Raw genomic sequence first — 25,451 nt, forward strand, 5'->3', positions numbered from 1 at the left:
CCCAGCACACTGCATCATCACAACACTGTATGTTGTTAGCAATACTCTTTCCTCTGGGCAAGAGACTGGGTGCATAGAGGGGTCCCTCTGTTTTTTCTCTGCCTCAAAATATCATAAAAGCATATATCTTTCATTCTCTTGCTTTCATTTTTAAAACGTTGTCATTTTGTGTCTCACTCCATTTGTGGGTTATGTGGTGGACGAGGGAGAGAAGGCTGAGTTTGATAAATGCAACTTATTTGGAGTGATATATAGGAAAAATATGCCAATGCTCTCGGCATGAAATGAAAAAGGAAGGAGAATTGGTGAAAGAAAGAGGACAATAGAAGGGGAAGAGGAGATGTGTATAGGCTAATAGTAAAGACGTGGAACAAAGTACCCAGGATACAGAGTAGACTGAAAGTATCAAAGTTTAAGTGAGGAAAAAGGGGAGTAAAGGAAATCCTTTGTGTGTGCGTTTATTCTTCACTCTCTAAAGTCCTGCCTTTTGCCTGCGAACCCTTCACTGTACCTGCAGACATCTGCAGCCGAGTGAATGTGCGAGTGAAAACATCCACTGGCATTGCCCTGTATTCGAATTCTGAATGTTGAAATTTCCCGTGACAGTTGAATGCCTTTACTTGCAGGGTATGGCTTATGGGTGTATGGCTCGTGTGGCTCTGGTAACTTTTTACCCTTATGCTGAAAGACACTTATACTGGGGATAAACAGTTCTACCATCATACTTCTCCTTCCTGCAAGCTGTCATTTTGCCTGCATAGACAGACCGGGGTGATGAAGAGGAGAGCCACAGATAATGAAAGCTGAAGGAGTTGAGTGAGAGGAAGTTGAGAGTAGAGAGGTAAGAGTCAACAGACTAGTGTGAAGGAAGAGGAGAAGATTGGATGGGGAGAGAAGAGCTTAGGATAGGAAGAGAGCAGTTTGAGATATCTCTAAATAAGCAGGATTCTTGAGAGGGAAAAAGACAATCTGTATGGAAAGATAGAGCAGAGACTGCTAAATGAGCAGAATGAAGGCAAGGACGTGAGAGGACAGGAGTTAAAAAGCAAGGCGAGAAAGGGAGACAGGGAGAGACTTAGTTGGAGGGCAGTGAAGACACGAAGTGCACAGCTCATTGAAATGCAGGGGACATGCCGGCTGCAGCTGCACCTATCAAATCACCACTTCTAGCTCTGACAAGCACAGCCCTCCCCGCACGTCTAGCTGCCCCCACACACATACACATTCAACTGCACACAGCGCACATACTGTATAAACATACACTCTGGTCTAGCATGTGTCTGGGTTACGCAGCAGTGGATGTTGTCATTGTGATATTCTACCAGAGAGCAGCACTGGAGCCTACAGGCGGTTCTGCAGTGTTGCTTGCCTCAAAGCGCCAGTATCTTCTCTCATCCTCTGCATTCCCTCCGTCTGCACCTCCTCCTCCCTCACTCGCCGTTTCCCTCCCCTGACTCACCAACGTCAGACTTCTGTTCTTATGTAACACATATACTCTTTATTCCCTGTTCTCCTCTCTCTTTTTTTTTTGTCTTGTGTCTGAGGCTGGTTCAAAACACAGCAACACAGTGCAATGTCCTGTCACACACTTTACCCACAGGTGTCTATCAATACCCAGATCTGTCTCTGTCTCCTCCCAACACTGAGATACTAACCAATGGATCAAAAGGCACATGTAAACACAGACATGCACTCACGCTTGTTTTTTTCTTTATGTAATCCTGAGAATTGTTGCCAGTCACGATGGCGAATGGGTTTAGCCTCTCTTTTATTTTCTTGCCATTAGAGAGAGCAACCAGTTGGTTTGTGCATTATTTGATTTCCCTGCTATTTGATTAAACTGGGTCTTATTGGACCCACGGCTCTTAACTTTCGGGCAGACTAAAGGGGGGGGTCCAGCAGCACACACACACACACCCGTACACAAAGCAACAGCATCAGTACAAAGTGTTGCTTGAATTCATTAATGAAACACAATGAGCTCTGATGATCCAAACCCCCCGTGTTTATCCCCCAGACAGATTTCTGCTTAAAACCTGCATAATCACCCATCACATTAGTTTCCCAGCAAGCTCGCTTTCTTCATCCCACTCGGTCCCTTCCGCCTCCCTCGCCTCTCCGTCTATCTCCTTTTTGTTCACTAGATTATTTGTGTTGCCCTCTCCTCCTTTTCGTCCCGCAGAATGAATTACAGCTGCCCCCCCTTTTTCACATCTTCATTGTCATCCCTGACTTACCAAAGATGTAAGGTCCTGATCCACGCTAATGCTTATGTTGTGGCCCATCCCCTTCAATCAGCTCGTTATCGCTTCTCAGCTTATGCTAATTAAATACCAACATGAGTAAAGGCATCTCAACAGCACTGCAGCTCTGCACGCTTGATGTATTGTGAATGTATGCACGTGTGCGTCCATACTTCTCCACACTGAAGTGCACTAAATGCACAGACGCAGATGAGTGTGTGCGTCTGTGCTCGTCTGCACCGGAAGCCTTTCCTCTGCATTTCTTTTATTGGGAGGCTGTTGCATACCATGAACAATTTATACACAAACAGAAAGGATGTCTCAGAGATTGCCGTTCCTGCTACCAGCTTATTCTATTCCTGGTCTCATTAAAGTGAAATTTCATTTTGATCCCTATCAATGCTGATGTCACCTTGTGTTTTGAAGCGGGCTTTTTCCAGCTGTCAGATTTGTCCTCTAATATCCTTTTGTTTACAGCCAAACAGAGTGATGCTTCATTTCAAACTGGATTAGTTTAATAAGTAGCAGCCTATAGATAAGAGCCCCTGCCTGTCTCTCTCCATCAGCTCCAAGACAAGCTGACACTTTGGAGCTTTCTGAAAATGTCACTAACAACACACATCTCATCGTCGGAGAATTGATTGTTTAATGAACTTCACTCTTAGATTTTAGATGCTACATCCCAGTGCAATCGGTTTAATTATCAGTGATGGATTTAAGCATTTTGACTCGCATCCACTTGAGGTATTAAATGATTTCACAGACTTGGTGAAGAAAAGATCACCGTCACTTCTACTTCCAAAGTATTTTGCAGATTTCTAATTCCTACATCATATGCAACATGATGGTACTATTATTTCCCTACGTTCTATTTTACATGTTGCGAAAATTGTATTGTCTGAGATGATCCCCCCTCAAATGGCAATTTCACTCTCAAATGAGCTAAATGTTGCCTTTATGTTTTGATTATAAATGTCCCACTACTTACTTTAATTCATTCACTGTTATAGAGAAACAATTACTTTTCCTTTGTACTAGATCCTAGTCGGTCTAGTTGGATGTCATTCCCCATCTTTACGCTACTGTTAACTATTTAATAAAAGCCCCCCAAAATACTGTTTCTTGACCTATAGTGAACAACACGTCCTACTTGTTGCAGCATTTGGTTGGGATTTGCAGCTAATACAACTACAATGAGCGGCAAACAACTGTGGCAAAAGTATTTGACGGGATCTTGCCTCCTTTTAAGATGCCTTGTTTGTGAATGACAGCTTCCCTGACATTATCTGAGATATCCTGAGGCAGTACAGGACTGTCTCTGAAAATTAGAATATTGTGATAAAGTTCTTTATTTTCTGTAATGCAATTAGAAAAACAAAAATGTCATACATTCTGGATTCATTACAAATCAACTGAAATATTGCAAGCCTTTTATTATTTTAATATTGCTGATTATGGCATACAGCTTAAGAAAACTCAAATATCCTATCTCTAAATATTAGAATATCATGAAAAAGTATACTAGTAGGGTGTTCAACGAATCACTTGAATCGTCTAATTAACTGGAAACACCTGCAAGGGTTTCCTGAGCCTTGAAAAACACTGCTGATCTGACTGCTGTCCAGAGGACCATCATTGACACCCTCCATCAGGAGGGTAAGACACAAAAAGAAATGTCTCAAAGAGCAAGCTGTTCACAGAGTGCAGTTTCAAAGCACATCCACAAAAAGTCTGTTGGAAGGGGGAAATGTGGCAGGAAACGCTGCACAACCAAGAGAGATGACCGCAGCCTTAACAGCATTGTGAAGAAGAGTCGCTTCCAGAATTTGGGGGAGCTTCAAAGACAGTGGACTGAAGCTGGAGTCCAGGTACCAAAAGCCACTGTTCACAGACGTGTCCGGGAAATGGGCTACAATAGCCGTATTCCCATGGTCAAGCCACTTCTGAACTCAAGACAACGGAAGAAGCGTCTGACTTGGGCTATGGAAAAGAAGCACTGGACAGTTGCAGAGTGGTCCAAAGTCCTCTTTTCAGACGAAAGCAAGTTTTGTATTTCATTTGGAAGTCAAGGCGCCAGAGTCTGGAGAAAGGCTGGAGAGGAGCAAAATCCAAGTTGCTTGAAATCCAGTGTGAGGTTCCCACAGTCAGCGATGGTTTGGGGAGCCATGTCAGCTGCTGGTGTTGGTCCACTGTGTTTCATCAAGCCCAGAGTAAATGCAGCTGTGTACCAAGAGATTTTAGAGCACTACATGCTTCCGTCTGCTGAAAAGCTCTATGGAGATGAGGAATTCATTTTCCAGCATGATCTGGCACCTGCCCACAGTGCCAAAACCACCAGTAACTGGTGTACTGACCATGGCATTACTGTCCTCGATTGGCCTGCCAATTTCCCTGACCTGAACCCCATAGAGAATATGTGGGATATTGTGAAGAAGAAGCTGAAAGACACCAGACCCAACAATGCTAATGAGCTAAAGGCTGCTATTGAAGCATCCTGGGCATCCATAACACCTCAGCAATGCCACAGGCTGATTGCCTCCATGCCACGCCGCATTGATGCAGTAATCCGTGCAAAAGGATTCCCAACCAAGTACTGAGTGGATTAATGGACATTTTCAAATGTTTGATTTTGTTTTGCTGTTATAAATCTTTTTTTTTACTTGGTCTGAGGAACTATTCTAATTTTTTGAGATAGGATTTTTGAGTTTTCTTAAGCTGTAAGCCATAATCAGCAATATTAAAATAATAAAAGGCTTGCAATATTTCAGTTGATTTGTAATGAATCCAGAATGCATGACATTTTTGTTTTTTTAATTGCATTACAGAAAATAAAGAACTTTATCACAATATTCTAATTTTCTGAGACAGTCCTGTATATTCACACCTCAAGCAAGGTTAAAAAAAAACAACTAAAATGACAAGAATTATTCACAAACCCTGTTTAACCCAGACTGCCGTGATGTTTTTTCCTGCTGATTTAATGATCTCTTCCCCTATAAACGCACAGAGAGGAGGCTGAACAAGCCAAGAAAACACACAAACACAGACACTGACACACACAACAGTGCATTTACAGAAACACACGGCCCAGCAACGTGCACACAAAAACATGTTCACACATTGTCCCACAGAGGAGGCGCTGTTAGAATGTGATTCAGAGCATTTAATATTTCACCACTGTAATGAAAGACCTGTAAGAGCCAAGCACTGCATTACCCTAAGGCACACAACAGGGGCATTTACACCCCCAGCTAGATTTTCTTCAGCACTTAGTTGACAACATACACATGCAAAGAAAACACCTGGTTATGTTTACTTTGTAGTGGTTTTAAATCACATTTGGTTAGTTTTGTTATTTCTGCCACGTTTGTAAGTAAAGCCCCTGGCTGGTATTTAATAAGGTAAATGTATGTTTTTTTTCCTAAAATGTTCTTTATTTGTTAATTGTAGAGCTCTTAACAAGCTGCCGGGTTGAGTTCCAGCTCAGCTTCAGTGTTACAACAGTTCATACAATTATGTATGCCAAAGAAGGCCCTTAGGATTCTGTGCGCTATAGTAGCAAACAGTTGATTTTTAAAAGAGCAAACAATTACTTTATGTACAATATGTTTATGATATTATATTTACTTACAAGAAGAAATCACAACAAACTAAAATGAAGTATTTCTCTGCCGTGATTTCACACTCCTTCACTTCAGCACTCATCCCCATTAAGTGAGCCGCAGAAACAATGGGAAGGGAAAAGAAAAATGGCGCTTTGTCTTCCTTTTATGTTGCATTTAGTTTTTTGGGGTTCCAGCGTGTACGCAGACAGCTCTGGCAGATTAAGAGGTTGGATTCACAGCATCGCAGCAAAACTGCAACAAACAGGAAGCGCCGTGTAACGTCTGCTAATGCAGACTGACACCACTAGGAAATGTCAAAGCATGCTATAGAGATGTCCCACAAGAATACCAATGGCAGGGGGGGAATGAGATGGAGCGGATGGATGTGGTCCGCCCAGACGTGTCACAGCAATAGGGCTTCCAGGCTGATGTGAGCGTTAGCCGGCAAATGAGCATCACATCTGTCACATACTGACAATGGGTAAAGAGGAGGGAATATGCTCATGGCAAGACAGTAATATTATATAATATATAAGCCGTTTCCTGGACTGACTTGGACAGCTTTGTTTCCAGCGACAGCATCAACACCAGGATGGCAATTAGCTTAGCTATGCTTTTAGTCACATTGACTTGCCTTCCAACAACAACATGGGTTTAACCAATCCAATTTCTGCTTCAAGGTGAATTAACAGAAAAGAATGGAAAAAAAAAACGCAAGTTATGTGCAATTATGAAACAACAGAAGAGCTTAAACGTAAAGAAACCTTTATTCCTGTAATTCAAATTAATACAAAAAAATGTATTTCTCTCAACAGTGACTTGTCCCGTGAATGAGATACTGACAGCTTCGACAGATGTCATCATGAGCCAGTCACCAGGCAACGGTTTCCCCCATTTTGAGTCCTGCTCCTGGGTTGTCAAAGTGGAACCTGGCTACAACATCACCTTCACTATAGAACACTTCCAGACCAGCCGTCAGTTTGATGAGCTTGAGCTCTTTGATGGTGAGTCTCTGCATCTGTTATGAAAGGGAGCATGTGTAGACCAACATACAGTAATCATGTGGTGTTAACAAAAACTATGAAGAAATATGTTTGTCAACAAACTATCATCGAGAAAAAAGCTTATGCGATATAAGTTTGAATAAAATTACAAACTTATTGGTTTTGGCTAGACTAGATTGACTAAATTACAAAGTAACTGACAACATTAAGATTTTGACTAGTAATGACTAAAATGTGACTAAAACTAATAAGTAATTGTGTCTAAAGAGTTGGACTAAATCTGAAATAGCTGCCAAAATGAACTGGTTTGTGGTTTAGTTGAGCAGCTTTATGATTAAAGTGATTTACCTGTCATGTCACATTCCAGGTCTGAATGATGCCCGCTACATGTGCTGGAGTGTCTTGACTCTTTGTCTCGATGACTCCCTCCCCTACACTTCCTTGTCCAAAGACTCATTTTCACTAATATCCACAATTAAAGTCTAAAATGAGCCAGACAGCTGAATGTACCGTCCCTAACAAAGCTCTCTGCATCTACTAACGGAAGAATCACACACAGGCTCCCTTTCATGATGACAGAACATCTACATCAGCCTTGTACATTTGCATGTGATTAGAGGCACAGTCAGCAACTCTGCCAGGCTGCTCTGAGAAAATGGCCGTCGTGCACACTAGTGTTCCTGATTAGTGCTTTATATCTTCTGCCGAGTGGAAGGGAACAGACATTCGCTAACCTTGTGGCTGCCAAGCCAATTATGGAGAAAAAATAATATTTTTTTCCACAATTAGGCTCAGCAAATTGTGATGTTAATGCAAGTGTAAAAAAAAAAAATGCACAGTCCCTCAAAAGCCATGACATGGAGATATTGTATTCATTTCAAAATTCTGGGGGAAAAATGAATCTGTGCAAAATGAGAATTTCTATCAATTTACATTTACAAGGATTTACTGTTTGGATTTAAGTGTGTAGATCATGAAACACGAGGAGTATTCTGTAAAACCCAGTGAGAGTGGTGGTTTATATAAAAGTGCTCTTATTCTTTTGCACAATGTTATAAGACTTTCAAAGATGGATTCTTATTAATATTTGTGTTTTCTCTCTCTCTCTCTCTCTCTCTCTCTCTCTCTCTCTCTCTCTCTCTCTCTCTCTCTCTCTCTCTCTCTCTCTCTCCCTCCCTCCCCCTCTCCATCTCTCTCTCTCATTCACTCTCTCTCTCTCTCGCTCGCTCCCCCCCCTCTCTCTCTCCCTCTCCATCTCCATCTCACTCTCTCTCTCCCCCCCCTCTCTCTTTCTCCCTCTCTCTCCCCCCTCTCCCTCACCAACTCTCTCTATCCTCTCTCTCTCTCTCTTTCTTCCTCTCCATCTGATCCTCTCTCTCTCCCCCCTCTCTCTCTCTCTCTCTCTCCCCCCACTCTGTCTCCCCACTCTCTCTCTCCTCTCCTCTCCCACTCTCTCTTTCTTTCTCTCTCTGCCCCCCCACTCTCTCTCTCTCTCTGCCCCCCACTCTCTCTCTCTGCCCCCCCCTCCACTCTCACCCCTCCCTCCCTCCCCCCCTCTCAGGCCCATCCAGACAGAGCCCTCTCCTGATAACCCTCAGTGGTAACTATTCCAACCCACTGAGCATCACCAGCTCCAGTAACAAAGTCTACCTGCACTGGTCCTTCGATCACACTACAAGCCACAAAGGCTTCCGCATACGTTACTCGGGTAAGTCAAGACATCCAGCAGCCTGAAGTTCCAGGCTTTTTATAAAATGTGATTTCAGCGGTCCGTTTAGAATTGATTACCAGAAGAACTCTTTTACTCCTAGACATTGTTGTAAGTGCAAACTCAACATAGGTTCTTTTGGTTTACTGTGCCAACAAGACCAACTTTTGGGCTGCCAACTGCAGCTGAAATAGCTAGAAATATAACCCATCTCCATGACAACCTACGGGGGTGGTGGGTATCTGCAGCACTCCTTGCTGTGCTCCACAGGCCTGGGAATTAGAAAATGCTGTTTCTTATATTTCTTATTATTCTTCTGTTTTGTCCAGCTCCCAAGAAAGATCTGTTGGTATACGACACCTGCATAACTCCCTCTGAATTATGACTGTGTAAATATTTAAAAGGCTCCCTCCGTTCTGTATCAACACCACTCAGCCAGATTGACTAATTGTCTCTCTCCTCCTCTCTGTGGAGCTCTCCGTCTCCCCAACGTGATGTTCTGACGTTTCTCTGCCCTTTTTTTTCCTCTGGCCTCTTTTACTTTTTTTTCTTAGCCATGATGGATTTTGCCATAGCAGGCTAAATGACAGACAAACTAAGTGATGGCTGAGAACCCGCAAGTTGGTCAATATGGAATTGCCTTATGTAGTCCCATGGTGGGAAGGAAGAAACAGATGGCACAGGCAGATTCATGTATCCGGCTGTGTTCTTCATCAATCTTTTTTTTTTTTCTACATGGGCCGGCCTTCCATCACCAACTTGCAGACACTAGCAACTGGTCATCTCAGTTTTCTATTCTTTCTCTCCATCCATAGCCTCTCTTGCTGTTTCTCTGTCACCTGATTTACATCGATTCAATCACCTTACTCTATATTTCTACCTTTCTCCTTATGCTCATATGTCCCTCCCTTTGTCTGTATCACAATCCCCCTCCCTCCCTCTTTCACCTCCCCTCTATTATCTATTCCAATCCAGTCACCTGCCAATGTAGATCTTATTCCTCTGAGCTGCAGGGCTGATTGCAGTGAGACGAGCTGTACACTATAACAGGCAGAGAGAGGGAAGGAGTGTGGAACACAGAGAGAGGGGCAAATGAGTAAGCCTCAGATACTAGGAAAGAATTAAACTCAAGGGTGGCCAGGAGCCGCCAGTCACAGTGAGTGACAGGAAAAGGCCTTGCCAAGGAACATAGAGTAGCTCATTTGGTGTGTTAAATATCGTTGGATTTAAACATGGGGTGAGTGGGTGTACTATTGTACTGGGGGGGGAGCATTAGTGAGAATTCATCCCTTGATGATTTTGGAGAGGACAAGATTTTTTAAACTTGAATGCCATATTTCACAAAATAGTACACACTGAAGACACTCTGTATCATCTACCGAGAAGTCTAACATATTTCTTAGTGAACCTCGGTGCCATATTCCACATTCCAAAGTCTTTTTTTTTATCCAACATATCTTCAGTGGCACAAAATGGTCTGTCGGCTCACTTGAAAAGTCCCATATTGTCTCGTTGGAACAATTTGTGTGAGACCGCAACATGTCATTAATGCTGAATACATGTTACAGCGCTGACATGGCTTTAAGTCTTTATGCCCCGAGGCACCGACTTGATAGAGCCGCTGATTTAAGCCTTTGAGTTGGGATTTGCATTTGTATAGAACTGTAATGTTGTCATAGTGATGAAGTTTAATGGATCAGTGTTTGTGTCTATTGTCCACTTCCATCCTGATCCCTCTCCACATTGAGCTTTATTTTCTGTGTCACATATTCAATATTTCCTTTGATGTTTTCAGAATGCGCGTGTTATTTTCCAGTAGGTGTGTGTAGTGATGTCATATTATTGTGAGATCTGCAAAATGCAACTTCGGCCTCAGAGTCTCCCAATCTTTGGGAACTATGCACCTGTTGCTGGCACCTTTCTGGATGATAAATGATTATTGCAGTCACCAATTTAGCCAACAAACACAAAAAGATACTTTCTTTATGTATCCATCATTTTTATGATACTCCTCTGCTGCCGCTGACAAACTTTGCAGAAGATTATTTTCTTTTAATCAATTTTCCTTGTCTCTAGTCTGCAGTTTTTGCCTTAAAGAAATTGCATTGTAGCGCTTGTATTTATACAATCTTCCTTTACCACGCCAGGCGTAGAAGACGGATGCAAAATAGATCTGGGGCTCTGTGCTGTTGAAGGCACATTCATCCTTCACTTCCTCAACAAAAACTTGCAACATCTTGCATTATTATTGGGTTTTTACGCTTGTTGCACTCAATTTTATTGGTATTTGTATTTATACCTTTACTTAATTATTTTCTTTTTTCATAGCGGCCTACTGCAGCCCTCCAAACTACCCTGTAAATGGCACAGTGCATAGTCTGACAGGCACTAAACTGGGCAGCACCCTGCGTTTCAGCTGTGACCAGGGCTTCCGGCTTATTGGTCAGAGCAGTGCCACGTGCACCCGGACTGCACAGGGGATCCACCAGTGGAATGCACCAGTGCCTCTTTGCCAAGGTAAGGGCTCAATCATAGGCAGCAGGTCATGAGGGAGGCAGAGAAGGTTGGAAGTTGTTAAGAAAAACATGGATTAATAAAATAGACTAGATTGCGCTATTTCTTTTAAGTTAAGCGAGACAAATCTACATGGTACAATCAGACGTGCAGGATCATTTCAAATTGCTCATACATATTTTCTTAATTAGCGTTTAGTCCCACTTCTCAAAAGTGATGAAATTAACCTTAAAACTGTGCAGAGAAAACAAGATTTTAACATTCGTAGCCTCACTGGCGTGCGGAGTTCAAGGAGACATTTTTTGTAGCAAATGTATTTTGTAAGTTCAGTCGTTGTGATTTAAGTTGATTGAAAAAACTATCACTGAATTAATTTGCTTCGAATCAAAGTGTGATTTCAGCTGACAATGTGCCATCACCAACAGCCCCTCAGCCTTAGGCGTGCTTCAAGGAAGCTCACTTCACCCTTCCTCAGAATCGCTTTGAAGAAAAGATTGCATCAGATTAATGATATTTGGTTTACCTGAGCTGAATTGTTTGATATGTCAGTCTTATGGGTTAAAGTCACACCTGTCTGCTTGTCACTGTTCTCATTTTTTCCATGATGGAATGAACAATAGAAATTGCCGACTGATGCGTGTAAATAAAGTCAAAGCTATTGAGGCAAAAAGTACTATTTCCCCAAAAATACAAAATGTTATTTTAGACTTTACAAGTGCACTGTTGCACCATCTTTATTGATGTCCAGTTGCAGTGAATTCTCTATTTGTATGTGTCCGGATTTTCTTTAATACTAAATCACAAAAGCGTGGAATCTGAAAGCTCTACTTCCAGAGTTGTTAATAGTATCCGCTCAAGCAAAAGCCGAGAGCAGCAGGACAGCCATTCATTGCCTGGTCAAGTCTGCTCCACGTGTAATCTCCCCAAAAATTGCATGTGCTCTCTCAAGACTTAATTGTTTACCTTTGTGCAGATGGCAGCTCAAGCTAATGTTTACTGCACATCAATGCCGGCTCTGGCAGTGTGTTTGTACAGGAAGCCCATTGTGAGCGAGACACTGCATACAAAGATAGTTATTAAAATATACTTTGCTACCCGTGCTTTCATTCTACAAACCAGATTTTTTTTGTCTTACCGTACCGCCACATCCTTCCTTTTAGTCATGTCCTGTGGAATGCCAGTGCCTCCGATAAACGGCAGTCTTGTGGGCCAGGACTTCTCTCTCGGAGCCAGGGCCACGTACCAGTGTAATCCCGGATTTCGCCTGGCCGGGCCTGTCACCACCTCATTGATCTGTCAGGAATCTGGGAGGTGGAGCCCCGTTGAGGCCCCACCCAGATGTGTTTGTGAGTATTTCTCTTACTGTCAGTGTATTTTAGTTACAGTATTCTCAACAGAACAAACAAAAAACCATGTTACCTGCACTGACTTCCAAATATTCCCTGCAGGTTTGAGATTCAAACTCATTTGCCATGATGGTAACCACACCACACCACAAATAGATAGTTAATAATAATAGTTTGTTTATCCTGTGACCTTCCAGCGGTGACCTGCCCCGACATCGGCCACTCTGCTGTGGAACATGGGAGATGGAGGCTGATCTATGGTACTCAAAACCAATATGATGCTATAATGATGCTCATATGTGACCCGGGATATTACTACAGGGGTCAAAGGGTCATTCGCTGCCAGGCCAACAGCACCTGGAACTACCCAGATCCACGCCCAGTCTGTGATAGTAAGTGTAAACTTTACATCACATGGGTTCATTTTCCTACGTCAACTTCCTCAATTGCACAAACAAATACAAAAAATCCTCTGCCAGAAAAAAAGTAATTTGTCGAGCATGAAAAATAATTGCATCCAAATGTGTGGTATTCCACTGTGATATTAAGAAAAGAATGTAACTAAACAGGCGCATATATTCTAACCAAAACAAAATGGAAACCCATTTTCCAAACAAAAAAAATTAGTATTATGATTATATTTTGACCATATGGGAATGTAACACATGATATTGTTTTCTAATTTCAGTCATCTCCTGCGGGGACCTTGGGACTCCACCAAATGGCAACAAGATTGGAACACTGACTGTGTATGGAGCCACTGCCATTTTCTCCTGCAACACAGGGTATACTTTGGTGGGCTCTCGGGTACGAGAGTGTATGTCCAATGGGCTTTGGAGTGGAACACAGGTCCAGTGTCTAGGTGAGACCTTTAGCACCACAAAAGTATTGTAACTTCATAAAGTCTTGCAATTTGCTTTAATCGTTATTCCAAACATCTTTGTCCGACCTTGACTCTTTTTCTTCTTCATTCATCTATAGCTGGCCATTGTGGCACCCCGGAGCCCATAGTAAATGGACAGATCATTGGGGAGAATTATAACTACAGAGGCAGTGTTGTGTACCAGTGTAACCCAGGATTTCGTCTCATTGGGGTGTCGGTTCGAATCTGTGAACAGGATCACCGCTGGTCAGGACGCACTCCTGTCTGTGTCCGTAAGTAACAGATAGTTATTAGTGAAACTATGGGAGGTATAGTGTATATTTAAAGGTTCAATGAGCCACCTGCTCCAAAGAAATAGGGGCCAGTATTGAACCTCTACTGCTGGGTCCAAGAAAATCTATAGTATGTTAACCTGTTTATATTTTAGTTGTAATCGTACATGTATTGTATTTTAAGTTTTAGAGTATTCAGATATATTCTTAATATTGTGTATTGTATTCTACAACTATACATCTCTCTCTTCTAGTGTTGATATATTTACTGTGTATTTCTTATTCCTGTGTAAGTCTCTCTGTCTCTCTGTCTGTCTGTCTGTATGTCTGTCTGTCTGTCAGTCAGTTCATTAGACCTTACTGCTGAAACTCTAAATAACTCTGCTATCTTATAATCTTCACATGGGGCTTAGATATGTGTGTGTTTCCCGTGGCACTGGGGGCTGTACGGTCCATGTAACGTTACGTTTTGATAGTTTGTATGTTGGCTCGTCCTCCGCGCCGACATATTAATGCTTCCCAGTAGAGGAGCATGCAGTCGATACGGCTGGTGAAGATCCCAGCACTGGGAGCAACAGCGGGTTGATGGAGCGCAGAGTCTAACCTGTGTAATGGCAGCAACAGAAAGTTTGACGATGCGGCGAGGTGTCGGCTAAATTTGTATTACACCAAAACAAACTATCAAAACGTGCAGGGATCATGGCTGTAATATTGACACATCCTGAGTCTGCCCGAGTCAGGCAGCTGTACTTCTTCTCGCTCTGTACTGAGAGCAGACTGGAGCTACAGTGGCTCACTATCGCCTCTAGAGGAACAAGTGGTATTACAAGACTGTTCGGAGTGGAACTAGCCAATCAGACTGCTAATTTCAGTAGATATCTCTGCAACACAACACATAGACGTCTTTAACGTCAACACTGTCACCTCTTCACATTCTGTTGATCATGTTAGTTCACTGTTTTAATGTGTTAAGTATGAATTCTGGCTTATATTACATATTGAAGGCTTCCAAACTGCTCGGATGTTCAGAGCGGGGTTTCAGACTAACATTTTATTCTAGTAACACTCTTAAACTAGCAAGCTAAGAAAAAAAGAAATCTCAATACAAAAGAACTGCCAACTTTTTCTCATCTTATAAGTGTTGCTGAGAGATCGATGATTTGTAATGACTGCAGACATATATTACCTGGGGATGCTCAGGTCGATACTGACCACAACTTTTGTGTAATTAGACGTGAGCCATCTGGTACTGATCACCAATTAATTCCGGTTATTGAACATTTTTAAAGGAAGCTGCTGCTCAAACTCCTGCCGCCTGTTCCTTGTGTCTAAGTTTAACAATGACATCTTCAAAGATGGGGTGATTATTCCAAAATGACACTTTGTATTTCTCTATAATACAGTTTAATTTACAAGATTACTTTAATAGAGGCCCGTGGCAAAAATAGAGACATGCAGTTGCAGCGGCGCCTGTCGCTTTAGAGTTTGGATCATTACTCAGCATCTACATTCAGTGTTGTGACTGTACAGCTTTACTGCTGTGGATACATTCTCTTTTCTAATCCAGGGTTTGTTCATTCAGGTGTTTGATATTAAACTTTCATATTTGCGCTGCAAGTGTGTTATAATAATTTCCTGTGTTCTTTCACTTTCCCAGCCATCACATGTGGTCATCCTGGCAACCCTACGTTCGGTATGACCCAAGGACTCCAGTTCAATTTAAACGACGCTGTGCACTTTGTCTGCCACACCGGATATGTTCTGCAGGGGGCTGTAAAATCCACCTGCCAGGGCAATGGGCAGTGGAGCAACGTCCTCCCCAGGTGTAAAAGTAAGTGTCAAGTAGCTGCCCAAGCTTATCTCTCAATGCATGCATGATTCTTTGAGAACTTGATGCCTAAGAATGTGTGGATGAAGGGGTAAATGCAACGAGCCAGCACAGATGGAAGTACCTGATCCTGTCTACTATTGGATGCAGTACGCAGTGAGATGTAAATATTTTTAAAAGGCAATTTCAGGAAAGTTAAAGTTGGGCAATTTGTCATGTGAGCGAACAAATTGCTAATATGAGAGAAGAATGTATCTAATTATGTTCTCTGAATGTGAATACTTCTTTTTATATACAAGTACGAGCACGTTGGTTTATATGTATGTGTATCACGCCGTGTGAATAACAGCTGTGTGTATACCTAATGCACAGAGGTAGGGCGTTGTTATAAAGTGTGGTTTTGTGCTCTCGTCTAGATGGGTATTAAATTACCTATTGTATTGTGCACGGTCATATCTTCTGTGACCACAGATGACCCCAATCATAGAGAGAGCGTAGATGAAGCACAGAGACATCCGAAGGGAGAAAGTTTAAACGATGTATATTAGGGGAAATTGAAATGAAAAGCCAAAGAGAAGCCTGGATTATTTAATTACTACGGTCTCAACCACTTGGGCCGTGGAGGTTTCCGGATAATATTTACATTTGATGTCATTTCCTCTTACCCTAGCTACTTCTGTTGCACCCTCTGGCTCACCTGTCCATCTGGGAAACAAACGTGCCTATTAACCATGCAGAGACAGCCAAAAACAATCACAGGATCCTTGAGCTAGTGTGAAAGACAGCAGCCTTTGGAGACCCGCATCCCGGCTTTTGCTCAGAATAAGAAGTACCTCTTCTTCCTCTGCTCTGCTTGGAAGCGATGCAAGGACTTTTAATTTGGCAGTGTTTTTGCGACGAGCGATGTATCTCGGCACCGACGTCTGTCTCTAAATCCCCACTAACTGAAGGCTTTGTGACAGGCACAGAAAGGGGCCGCTCGCAAGGTCGGGCCCTGAATGTGACAAGGCAGTGACAGAATCAGCGACGGATTGACTTATGAGTTTGTTTTAAATGAGGAGAGAAAGGACACGGCCACATTTTGTAGACATTTATGACGGGATGAGGAGGTTGCAAGTCTCACTGGAATCCTTCTTCAGCTGTTAAAAAGAAAAGAGAAGTACATTTGGCTGCTGCATGCATAAGCCTGTTCTGATGGCACATTCTCCTCACGTGTTGATGTGAAGACATAAATAGCTTAGGGATCTTTTTGTCAATCAGATTTATCACTTTAATTACAGCATTCTAGACATAGTTAGTGAGACGCGCTCTCCCGTCTGCCATGTGCTTCCTCCTGTGAGTGTAAAACTATCTTCGTCCATCTCACCTTAGCCTAGCCGAACTATCAGCTTTTCTTTTAGAGGGAGCAATAGTAGTGAATAGATACAGAAGGCAGGAAATAAGGTAAGGGTGAGGTAGGAGTCAGTCAGACAAAGTTAATGATTATCATCGGCCCAGGATTTTAACTAGAAGAGTCCCATCAATAATGCAGGGAGCAGGAGAGCACCACCGGCCCAGCCAGTCTCCCATCCTTCCCTAATAACCAACAATTTGAGTCACAGCACCAGAGCCACAACACCGCCTTCTTTGGATGACTCGTGTGTGTTTATTTGTCTTTCAGCGATAAAAGGCAAGACACACAGGACAGAAAGAAACACACTCTGACACACCACTTATAGGGCCCGCTACTTGGCAGGAGGCCAAAAGGATGATAGGGTGACTGGGGGTCTCCACTTCTGAGTGGAACCGAGATGAATTACCTCAGCCCTTTTTCCCCCGTCTCACTTTTATTCTTCTTTTCCTTTCATCCTTTCGCTTCCTCTCTCCCTGCCCACTGGGCCACACACAGAAATGTAGCAGGAGGTCAGTCGTTTTAGATGACTGTTGGATCGCTTTTCAGGCTATGTTGCCCGAGCACATTTATTCAAAGATGAATTCCAAGCTTGGAAAGTCTCGTGCTGCAGCAGCTCCACTGCTTTAAATACACTTTGTAGTGTTATTATGCGGTAAGTTGTAAATGATGGCCCCATAGGTCAGCGCTCTACTGGAAGGTATATATTATAATAGGTATTTGGCGGTGATTTAGCTGCTATGGCCAGCTTGAGAGCATAAAAATGAGCAAGCTTTTAGAGACATTAGCATACAATGGGTTCTTTTTGGCTGTGGCAAATAAACTCTCACGGGGAAAGTCTGGCAAGGCAAACTGGGCCATAATGGCTGCGTGGATAGTGTTTTAGAAGCCATTAAAGTTTTGGCATCTAAATGTGTACTATCATTTAGTTGTGGTTCACAGTATATACTACACAGCAACTGTTACTCACTGACTTTACAATTGAAGCATTAGTACGGTTTTGGTTTGTGTCTTGTATCCGAGACTCTCGAGAAGGATCGGTGCTGGTAGCAGTCGTATTCTGACATTCTGTCGTGCATTTTAATATATTCTGCACCATAAGGGCCTCTTCCTCTCTAGCTCTGTCCCTTGCTCCTCACTCATCCCTCATTTTCCCCTTCCCTAACTCTCTCCATCTGGTGCTAAACTGACATGGTGCCTCTTCTTCTGTGAGCTCCCCATCCATCACCATCTCTGCACCACGGCGGCCAGCGGGAGACTGGCTCTAATGAAGCAAATGTTTATTTCCTGAGTCTGCCTCCTACTTCATTTGGATTGGGGGAATGGATGGATGGATGCTGGATGGGTGGAAGCAGTAGATGAGGAAAGGAATGGACAGAGAGAGTAAAAGCAAGAGAAAACACTTTGCTTGTACAATCCTGTGTGTAAGAGAGTTATATATCTATGGTATATTATCACAAGAAACCTCCCCACTCGACTGTAACATATAATCGTCCAAGAACATTGAATCATCATTTCCAGGTTTAAATATAGATAATAATGTTGACTTGAACGTGAAATGCTTACACAATATGTCTTTTTCTATCTGGCTCCTTTACTCTCTTCTCCCCTCCGCGTCTCTTTCTCCAGTTGTGAACTGCACAGAGCCGGGCCACGTGGAGAACAGCGTTAGGCAGGTACTTGCCAGCGGGCCGCATCGCTACAGCTTCCAGACCACCGTGTCATACCGCTGTAACCCAAGCTACTACCTGCTGGGCACCAGCTCCATCTCCTGTCAGGGGGACGGTACATGGGACCGCTCCCTGCCCAAGTGCCTGTGTGAGTACCTCAGGGGTTGGTTGTAAGTGGAGCTGCATGATTTCCAGACTTTGTATACACCTAAAGAAAGGACAGAGGACCCACTACTCCATCGGACGATTGTTTTCTTTGAGCCTCTAATGGGTTAATGGACTGACCTTGTTTTGCATTTGTATTCCAAACGGGCTCAGTGTGATGAAGGCTCTTAATATGTTGGGAAGTTTTTGTTGATAAAATGTGGTCTGATACTGTGAAAAGTAGTGCTAAAAAACACAAATCCAATGTCAACCAACATTATTACACTGTATGGTTTAACTAAAAGAAGACGGTCAGCATGTGGTGTATTTATCACTTCACCAATGGCCTTGGAGTAGTTGGACTTGTTCATTGGTCTCTTTCTCTCATCTTTCTGCTCTGATTGGACAGTGGTGCTGTGTGACCGCCCCAGCATGCCTCCCTACGCCCAGATCTCAGGCGACCGTCGGACAGTAGGCTCAGTCATCCGCTACAGCTGCATCGGCCAGCGTACCATCATCGGCAACACAACTCGAATGTGCCAGCTGGACGGCCAGTGGAGCGGCTCACCGCCACACTGCTCCGGTATGGAAAACTACACCCAGTTTGACTGTCTGCTGTCTGGAACGACAAAACTGAAAATAACCCCATTTTGTGAAAGCCTTCAAACTTCATGTTCAACTTGAAATAAAAGATTGGAACCAGCACATATCATATTTGAAACTATGTGCTGGTGTAGCACACTTTCTCAACCTCTTTCTAGCTCCCTGCTCATAATCCTTGATTAATTCAGATGTAATATCCCAACCCAGTCACACTGATGCCCTCGTAATGCCAGGCCAACAAATAAAGTTTGTTTGGGTGGCAGCTGTTAGCAGGTAATGAGTGAAGTAGGTGGACCAAAGATGGAACTGCCTGTCTGATCCATAGGCCTCAAGGACAGACAGTGTCCTCTATAAAACTGCTTTAATCTGCTCATATTAGACTGAGGAACAGGAGGCCCACACCTCAGCCGGGTTATGAATCCCTATAAAGACATCATCCCCCACTCTCTCCTCTTACTGCGATTTGCTTCAGAGCTCCTAGTCAACCTGGTGCACATGAGAAAAGCCATGCGGGTGTCTACACATGCAAATGTGCTCAGGCACCAATACAAACGCATTCATAAAGAAACATACACAAACAAACGATACAGTAGTGACAGAAATGCACAAACTAGAGCGCAAACGGACCCGCAACTCGACAGTTAAATAGCATGCTGACAGTTTACAGTCACAATTGATGACTTTTATATATATTTCGGGATTGCTAGTGTTTTCTCATTGGGCAGTAAACGCAACCTTTTTTTTTTATAAGGATTTGCCCGACTTTCTTAGCTAAGCACTATTTAAAGTGATGTTCACTAGCGCCTAGCAGTAAACAACAGTTTGTGGTTGTTTTAAATGGAGGGATGGAATTATGAAGCAAGGTGCAAAATATTTGTTGAAAAATCACATCGTATTGCACATTTTCTGCATGTTGACCAAATATATATAATGAATCTTAATGTGTTTGGGAGGCTGGTCACTCCTTAATAGGGGAATGTTATTTTCCTGTTGGATGGCAGTCGGATGCGAGGGGGGGGGGCGACGACTGTGTACCTGTTCAAATCCCATTATTATGTTTTAATATGAAAATATCCTCCATGTATACAGTACATATATAATATGTGTCTCAAGTTGTCAAAAATATGAGCAATTTTCTTCGCTACATTTGTCACATTCCTTTTGTTGTCGTTGGTTTATCTTCCAGGCGAGTCTGTGGGGCTGTGTGGAGATCCCGGCATTCCTGTGCATGGTATCCGCCTGGGAGAAGAGTTTACAGTGGGCAGTGTTGTCCGCTTTAGCTGTGAGCCCGGCTATATGCTGAAAGGTTCGTCAGAGAGAACTTGCCTGACCAATGCCACCTGGCTCGGCATCCAACCGGAGTGTCATGGTAAGGAATACATGGATGTATGTTACAGTGTGTGTTTGTTTTCTATCTTCACTGGCAAACATGGACTGGTAAAAGGAGATGGTGGATCCCAGTTCTAGACTCAGGATCACATTGCTCAGAAGGTTTCGTGTCATTGTGCCAGAAAGGAGACTTCGGCCAATTGTCAGGCTTTGGTTTCAGGAGGATGAATATGGATTTCAATCTTGTCTCTTCATCCATGCACCCTCACACAGATACTGGAGGGGCCACTGGAAGTTCTGCCTCTAATATGCATGTTTCTTTCATATACTTGCTAGCTGTGGGAAAGAGGTACTGAGATCATTGCTCCTGGCTCTCTGGTCCTTACATAACCTAAGCAGGAGAGGTGCATGCATACTACACAGTGGGTGTTGTACTACACGAAGCCTGTGTGTTAGCATCAAGTGTGTTTATGATTTTATACACCAAATCTCAAGCTTTCTCCCCCAAGAGAAGAAGTGCATGTTAGGGTCTGGTCAGGTGAGGGTAAGATAAGATTTGTAGGCGGATTGGTGTGAAATCCACCAATTGTGGTGCAGAGAAAGCTGAGCCTGAAGGTGAACCTCTCAATTTAGCAGTCGTTTTAGGTTCCAACTTCCACCTGTGGCTATGAGCTTTGTGCAGAGACCAAAAGAGTACAGCCATTTAGGGAAAGAGTGAGCCGCTTTGACATCAAGGAAGAGCTTGGAGTAGAACAGATGCTCCTTTGCAACCAGTTGAAGTTGTTCAGGAATCTGATCAGGATGCCTTCCCCTTTGTACTGTGGAAGTATTGTGGTCACGTCCAACTGGAGACCCCGGAGCAGACCCAGAAGACTATGGAGGGATTACATATCCCATCTGACCTGGGAACCCCTTGGGATTCCTTATGAGGAGCTGGAGGACATCTCTGGGGAAAGTCGTGTGTGTGTCCTACTGATCAAATTGCCATCACTGAAACCTAAACCTGGATAACTGTTGAAAATAAATGAATGGATGGAAGACTTCTTAGGAGCAGTAATGAAATGCGCACAATATCTGACCATCTAGTAACGCATAAAACAGGCCAGCTGTGGAGTTATGATTATGCAGTAACTGAAGTTTAGCCTAATGTTCACTGAACTGCTAATGCACTATGGGCATGAATAAGACATCTGCAATTCATTTCATTTCGGTACCTTTCATATATTACAAGCTGTCTTTTCTTTTGTGTGTCCTTCTTTCATTGCACGTCTACTTCCTTTCCTCAGAAGTGTGCTTAATTACTCCCACTGCATTTGTTTTGCAAACCTTTGTATGCTTACATTTCATTTATAGTATCAGGGGTATTAGACGCCCAAATATCGTTCCTCAGTTGGCGTTCGTTGTGGTCAGTGAATGTTTTAGAATGTGGTTACTTTCCTGATGAGTATTTATATTTCATCATCTCTACATTTTGATGTCTTTTCAGAGCCAGCTGCTCAGTGAACCAGTGAATTGCATATTTCAAGCCATAGATTGTGGCCAATACTGTTGTCTCTGATTGTGTAATTAGCACAAATATGCTTGTGTTTGTGTACGTTTGCAAAAATGTATGTGACTGAGCAAGAGTGGGGACATAACAGATAATGTTTCCCTATTAATTAAACAACATCAAGCTTTTTATTTATTTTGTCTTGTGCAACATCGCTTCCAGTCTGCTGCTGACACCTGAAAAAGCTGATTCTCTGAATGTGTAGTGAGTGTGCGTCCAATCGATCTGGGTCTAAAGGCCCGACACTATCCATTATAATGGCTGAGAAAGGACCAAGACGTTACAAACAGTGGGAAAAAACTATAGAGTGCACTTCTTTTTGTAATGTAAAACATCTTGCAAGAGTAAAATAGTAAGAATGATGTCAAGGTGAACTTACGCAATCACTTTAGTTGGAAGTATAGTAAATCAACTGCATTTATATTGCACTTTTCCAGTCTTTGCAATCACTCAAAGCACTTTTCAACACAAGTCAGCATTCACACATACATTCATACACTGGTGGGAGAGGCTACCATTCAAGGTGCCACCTGCTCAGGAGACAGTCACATGCACTCGTACATCGTTGGCTATCTTGCCCAAGGACACATGGTTTAATTGGTTGTCATGTTTCTTGTTCATATTGTGTTTCATATCAACTTTATAAGTATTAATATTGTGTTTGTTTGTGGTGTTTTAACCTACATTTTTGATATTGCATGAACAGCCGGCAGGGTTTGTTTGCATTTACTCATCTCCTGGCAACACAAAAATAAATAAAACCATCATAAACGTAAAGTTGCCGTTTTCCACCTTCGAGGTGGAAAGTTTTATCTGCAGTTATATTGTATTGCTTTTTTCCTGCCCTTTTCTTACACTCCACACACACACCCATCTCCACACACCAACACCACCTCTTTCCCTTGTCTCATTGCCTCTCTGGTGTGTGGTATGCCCACTAGTCGAGGTTCCCCACCTGTTCTCAGTTGGCACAGACTTCAAGGGCCAGGCCACATCTGGTCATTACAGGAGGGCGAACCCCACGGGGCTCTGAGGGCCCGGGGCAAGCTGGAAACTGTAATGAACAGAACCATCGCTGGCGGCCGGACAGACACCAAGGGACTTTGTGAGCAAAGAATGTGTCCATCAAAGCAGAGTTACTTATGAAGGAGGACGCAGGGGAAGACGAGGGTGGTGGTAGGGTGGGCGCATGAAGAACAGAGGGAAGGGGAAAGCCAACAGAGTAAGGAAAGCAAAACGGACACACAAAGGAATATGAAAGGAATGTATTAGAAAACCAAGCTACATTTGGTTTAATTTACAGAATAAGTTTTATTCAAATACATATAAAGAACCGGTTAACGGTGGTTGTTTTTTGAGCACTAAACTGTGATGATTCCCGGAAAATACGAAAGTTTCCGTTGGAGGTTTATTGCTTTCTGGTGATCACTGAAGAGAATTTATACATGAGGTTAAACAATTTTAGTCACTACTGCATTGCTCATTATGTAGGCATACCACTTCTAAAATATAATTAGAAGTTTTAGGCATTTAGGTTGGTAGGTAGATAAATAGAGATAAGTGGATGGAAATGAAAAAGGATTAACGGTGTGTAAACCTTTTCGTTGGACTTTGATCTGTCATTTTTCCAAAAATGTTTAGATGAATTAAAGTCTGCAAAGGAACTCTGCCAACACTCCCCTCAACCCCCACTCTTCTCCACAATCCACACACGTACAGTAACTACTGCAACTTACACATTTTCTCTGGCCACTGAGGATTTAGTCAGTAAATGGATATTGCCTAACCCTTCTCTGCTGCCTTCTCCTTTTCTCTTGTTTGCAGTGGTCTCCTGTGGAAACCCGGGAACTCCAAGGAATGCCCAGATCCTGATCCACGATGGCTTAACCTTTTCCAGATCCATTACTTACGCTTGCCGGGAGGGTTACTACTCTACTGGCCTGCTTAGCCGACACTGCACTGTTAACGGGACCTGGACCGGCAACATGCCCGAGTGCTCCGGTAATTAACAGCTCTCGCAGAGGAAGAGTCTAAGTGTATCTATGTATATTAAGATGGCTTATCTCTTTGTCCATATTTAAATTGAAGTTCATGCTCCAGTTGAGGATGCTGTTCCTTTGTCTTATAAACCGAGTCGTCTACCTGTCGGATGTTTACTTGCTCTTGAACAGTAGTTTAATATTTGCAAGTGGGTGAATAGTTGTGACATCAGCGGGCTACATTTCCTTATAGAGGAGGGGAATACAGGTTAAATAGCTAATATATTGCAAGATATTTAATGCTATGCAAGAAAAGCAGGAAAAGCAGGAAGACATTCTAATCCCTGTAACGGCAGATTTCTTTTTTCCGAATTACTCACGTGGCTCTCAAGTGAGAGAAATTGGTTGGAGGCATGTTCCACGGGAATGACAGCCCTTTATCATCATGTCTCACAAAAGACACACAGCTGCTGTAAAGAACAGAGAGACCCCGGCAAATAGAGGTCACTAAGAGAAGCAGTTCTTCTGAATGGGGAGGATAAACCCTAAGCAGCCCCATTATGGATTTCAGAACTCTGTAATCCATCCATAGGAGTGAAAGGTACATGTTGACTCACTTTGGTAGAACACCTTTAGTGAGGGAAGGATATGTGACTCGGTTGAATGATTTCTTCTGATCTGATGTAAAGTGTATGTTAAAAAGGGTTTACCTGACATAGGTGGCTACTACACGTGAAATTTTGTTAGTATCCTCGCTCCATTTTATCTGTAACTTACTTACTGCAGCTCTCATTTAACCCTTGTGCATCCCTCTTTAAAAAGTTGACAAAAGTTTTACAAAATTTATATTAATATCCACTTTCACTGAGTTAAATATTTGAAGCAGCCTCAGTCCTGATCATAACCACCAAATAGTCATTTATATTCAGAATTTTAAGCCTTTAAATGCCCGTTTGTTTACATAATGAAAACCCCACAAACATTGAATTATTTTCTGTTTTGTTTTCCATTTCTGTAAACTAAATGCTCGGGAGATTTTCTTTTTTTTAGCACTCTGGCATTTTTCAATTATCAGAAACTTAATTATTTTCGATACCTTGGATGAAACACTGCAGCGCTCCGTAATACAACAGCAATAGCCCCAGAGAAAACTAAAATAGCATTGCCCCATAGGTCAAAGATGAAAAAATGTCTCTATCTGACGGAAACATTTTGAAGATTGTTTTTATGATGAAGATGATTTTATCCTGTGATGGCCGTGGGATCAAACATTGTGCTTTTAATGGGGTACAGTTTCTGTCATTAAGAGTGTCTTTATTTTGGCTACACAGTTTATCATAGATTTATGATATTATAGGAGCTAAAGTTGAACATCCAAGACAAA

The 25,451-nt window shown here is 42.6% G+C and overlaps 1 protein-coding gene across 1 annotated transcript in view; it reads left to right on the plus strand.

The window, feature by feature from the left end:
- Positions 1-25,451, plus strand: part of csmd2 (CUB and Sushi multiple domains 2) — a 217,229-nt gene that overhangs the window by 177,821 nt on the left and 13,957 nt on the right. Inside the window, exons 48-59 of the mRNA XM_029443772.1 lie at positions 6,664-6,852; positions 8,414-8,560; positions 10,889-11,077; positions 12,235-12,420; positions 12,618-12,812; positions 13,109-13,282; positions 13,402-13,575; positions 15,233-15,406; positions 18,423-18,611; positions 19,017-19,190; positions 20,397-20,579; positions 23,913-24,089. Of these exons, the coding sequence (XP_029299632.1) occupies positions 6,664-6,852; positions 8,414-8,560; positions 10,889-11,077; positions 12,235-12,420; positions 12,618-12,812; positions 13,109-13,282; positions 13,402-13,575; positions 15,233-15,406; positions 18,423-18,611; positions 19,017-19,190; positions 20,397-20,579; positions 23,913-24,089 (2,151 nt within the window). The remainder of the gene's footprint in view (positions 1-6,663; positions 6,853-8,413; positions 8,561-10,888; positions 11,078-12,234; positions 12,421-12,617; positions 12,813-13,108; positions 13,283-13,401; positions 13,576-15,232; positions 15,407-18,422; positions 18,612-19,016; positions 19,191-20,396; positions 20,580-23,912; positions 24,090-25,451) is intronic.

Source organism: Cottoperca gobio, chromosome 11, assembly GCF_900634415.1.
Source record: "Cottoperca gobio chromosome 11, fCotGob3.1, whole genome shotgun sequence".
NCBI lineage: Eukaryota > Metazoa > Chordata > Actinopteri > Perciformes > Bovichtidae > Cottoperca > Cottoperca gobio.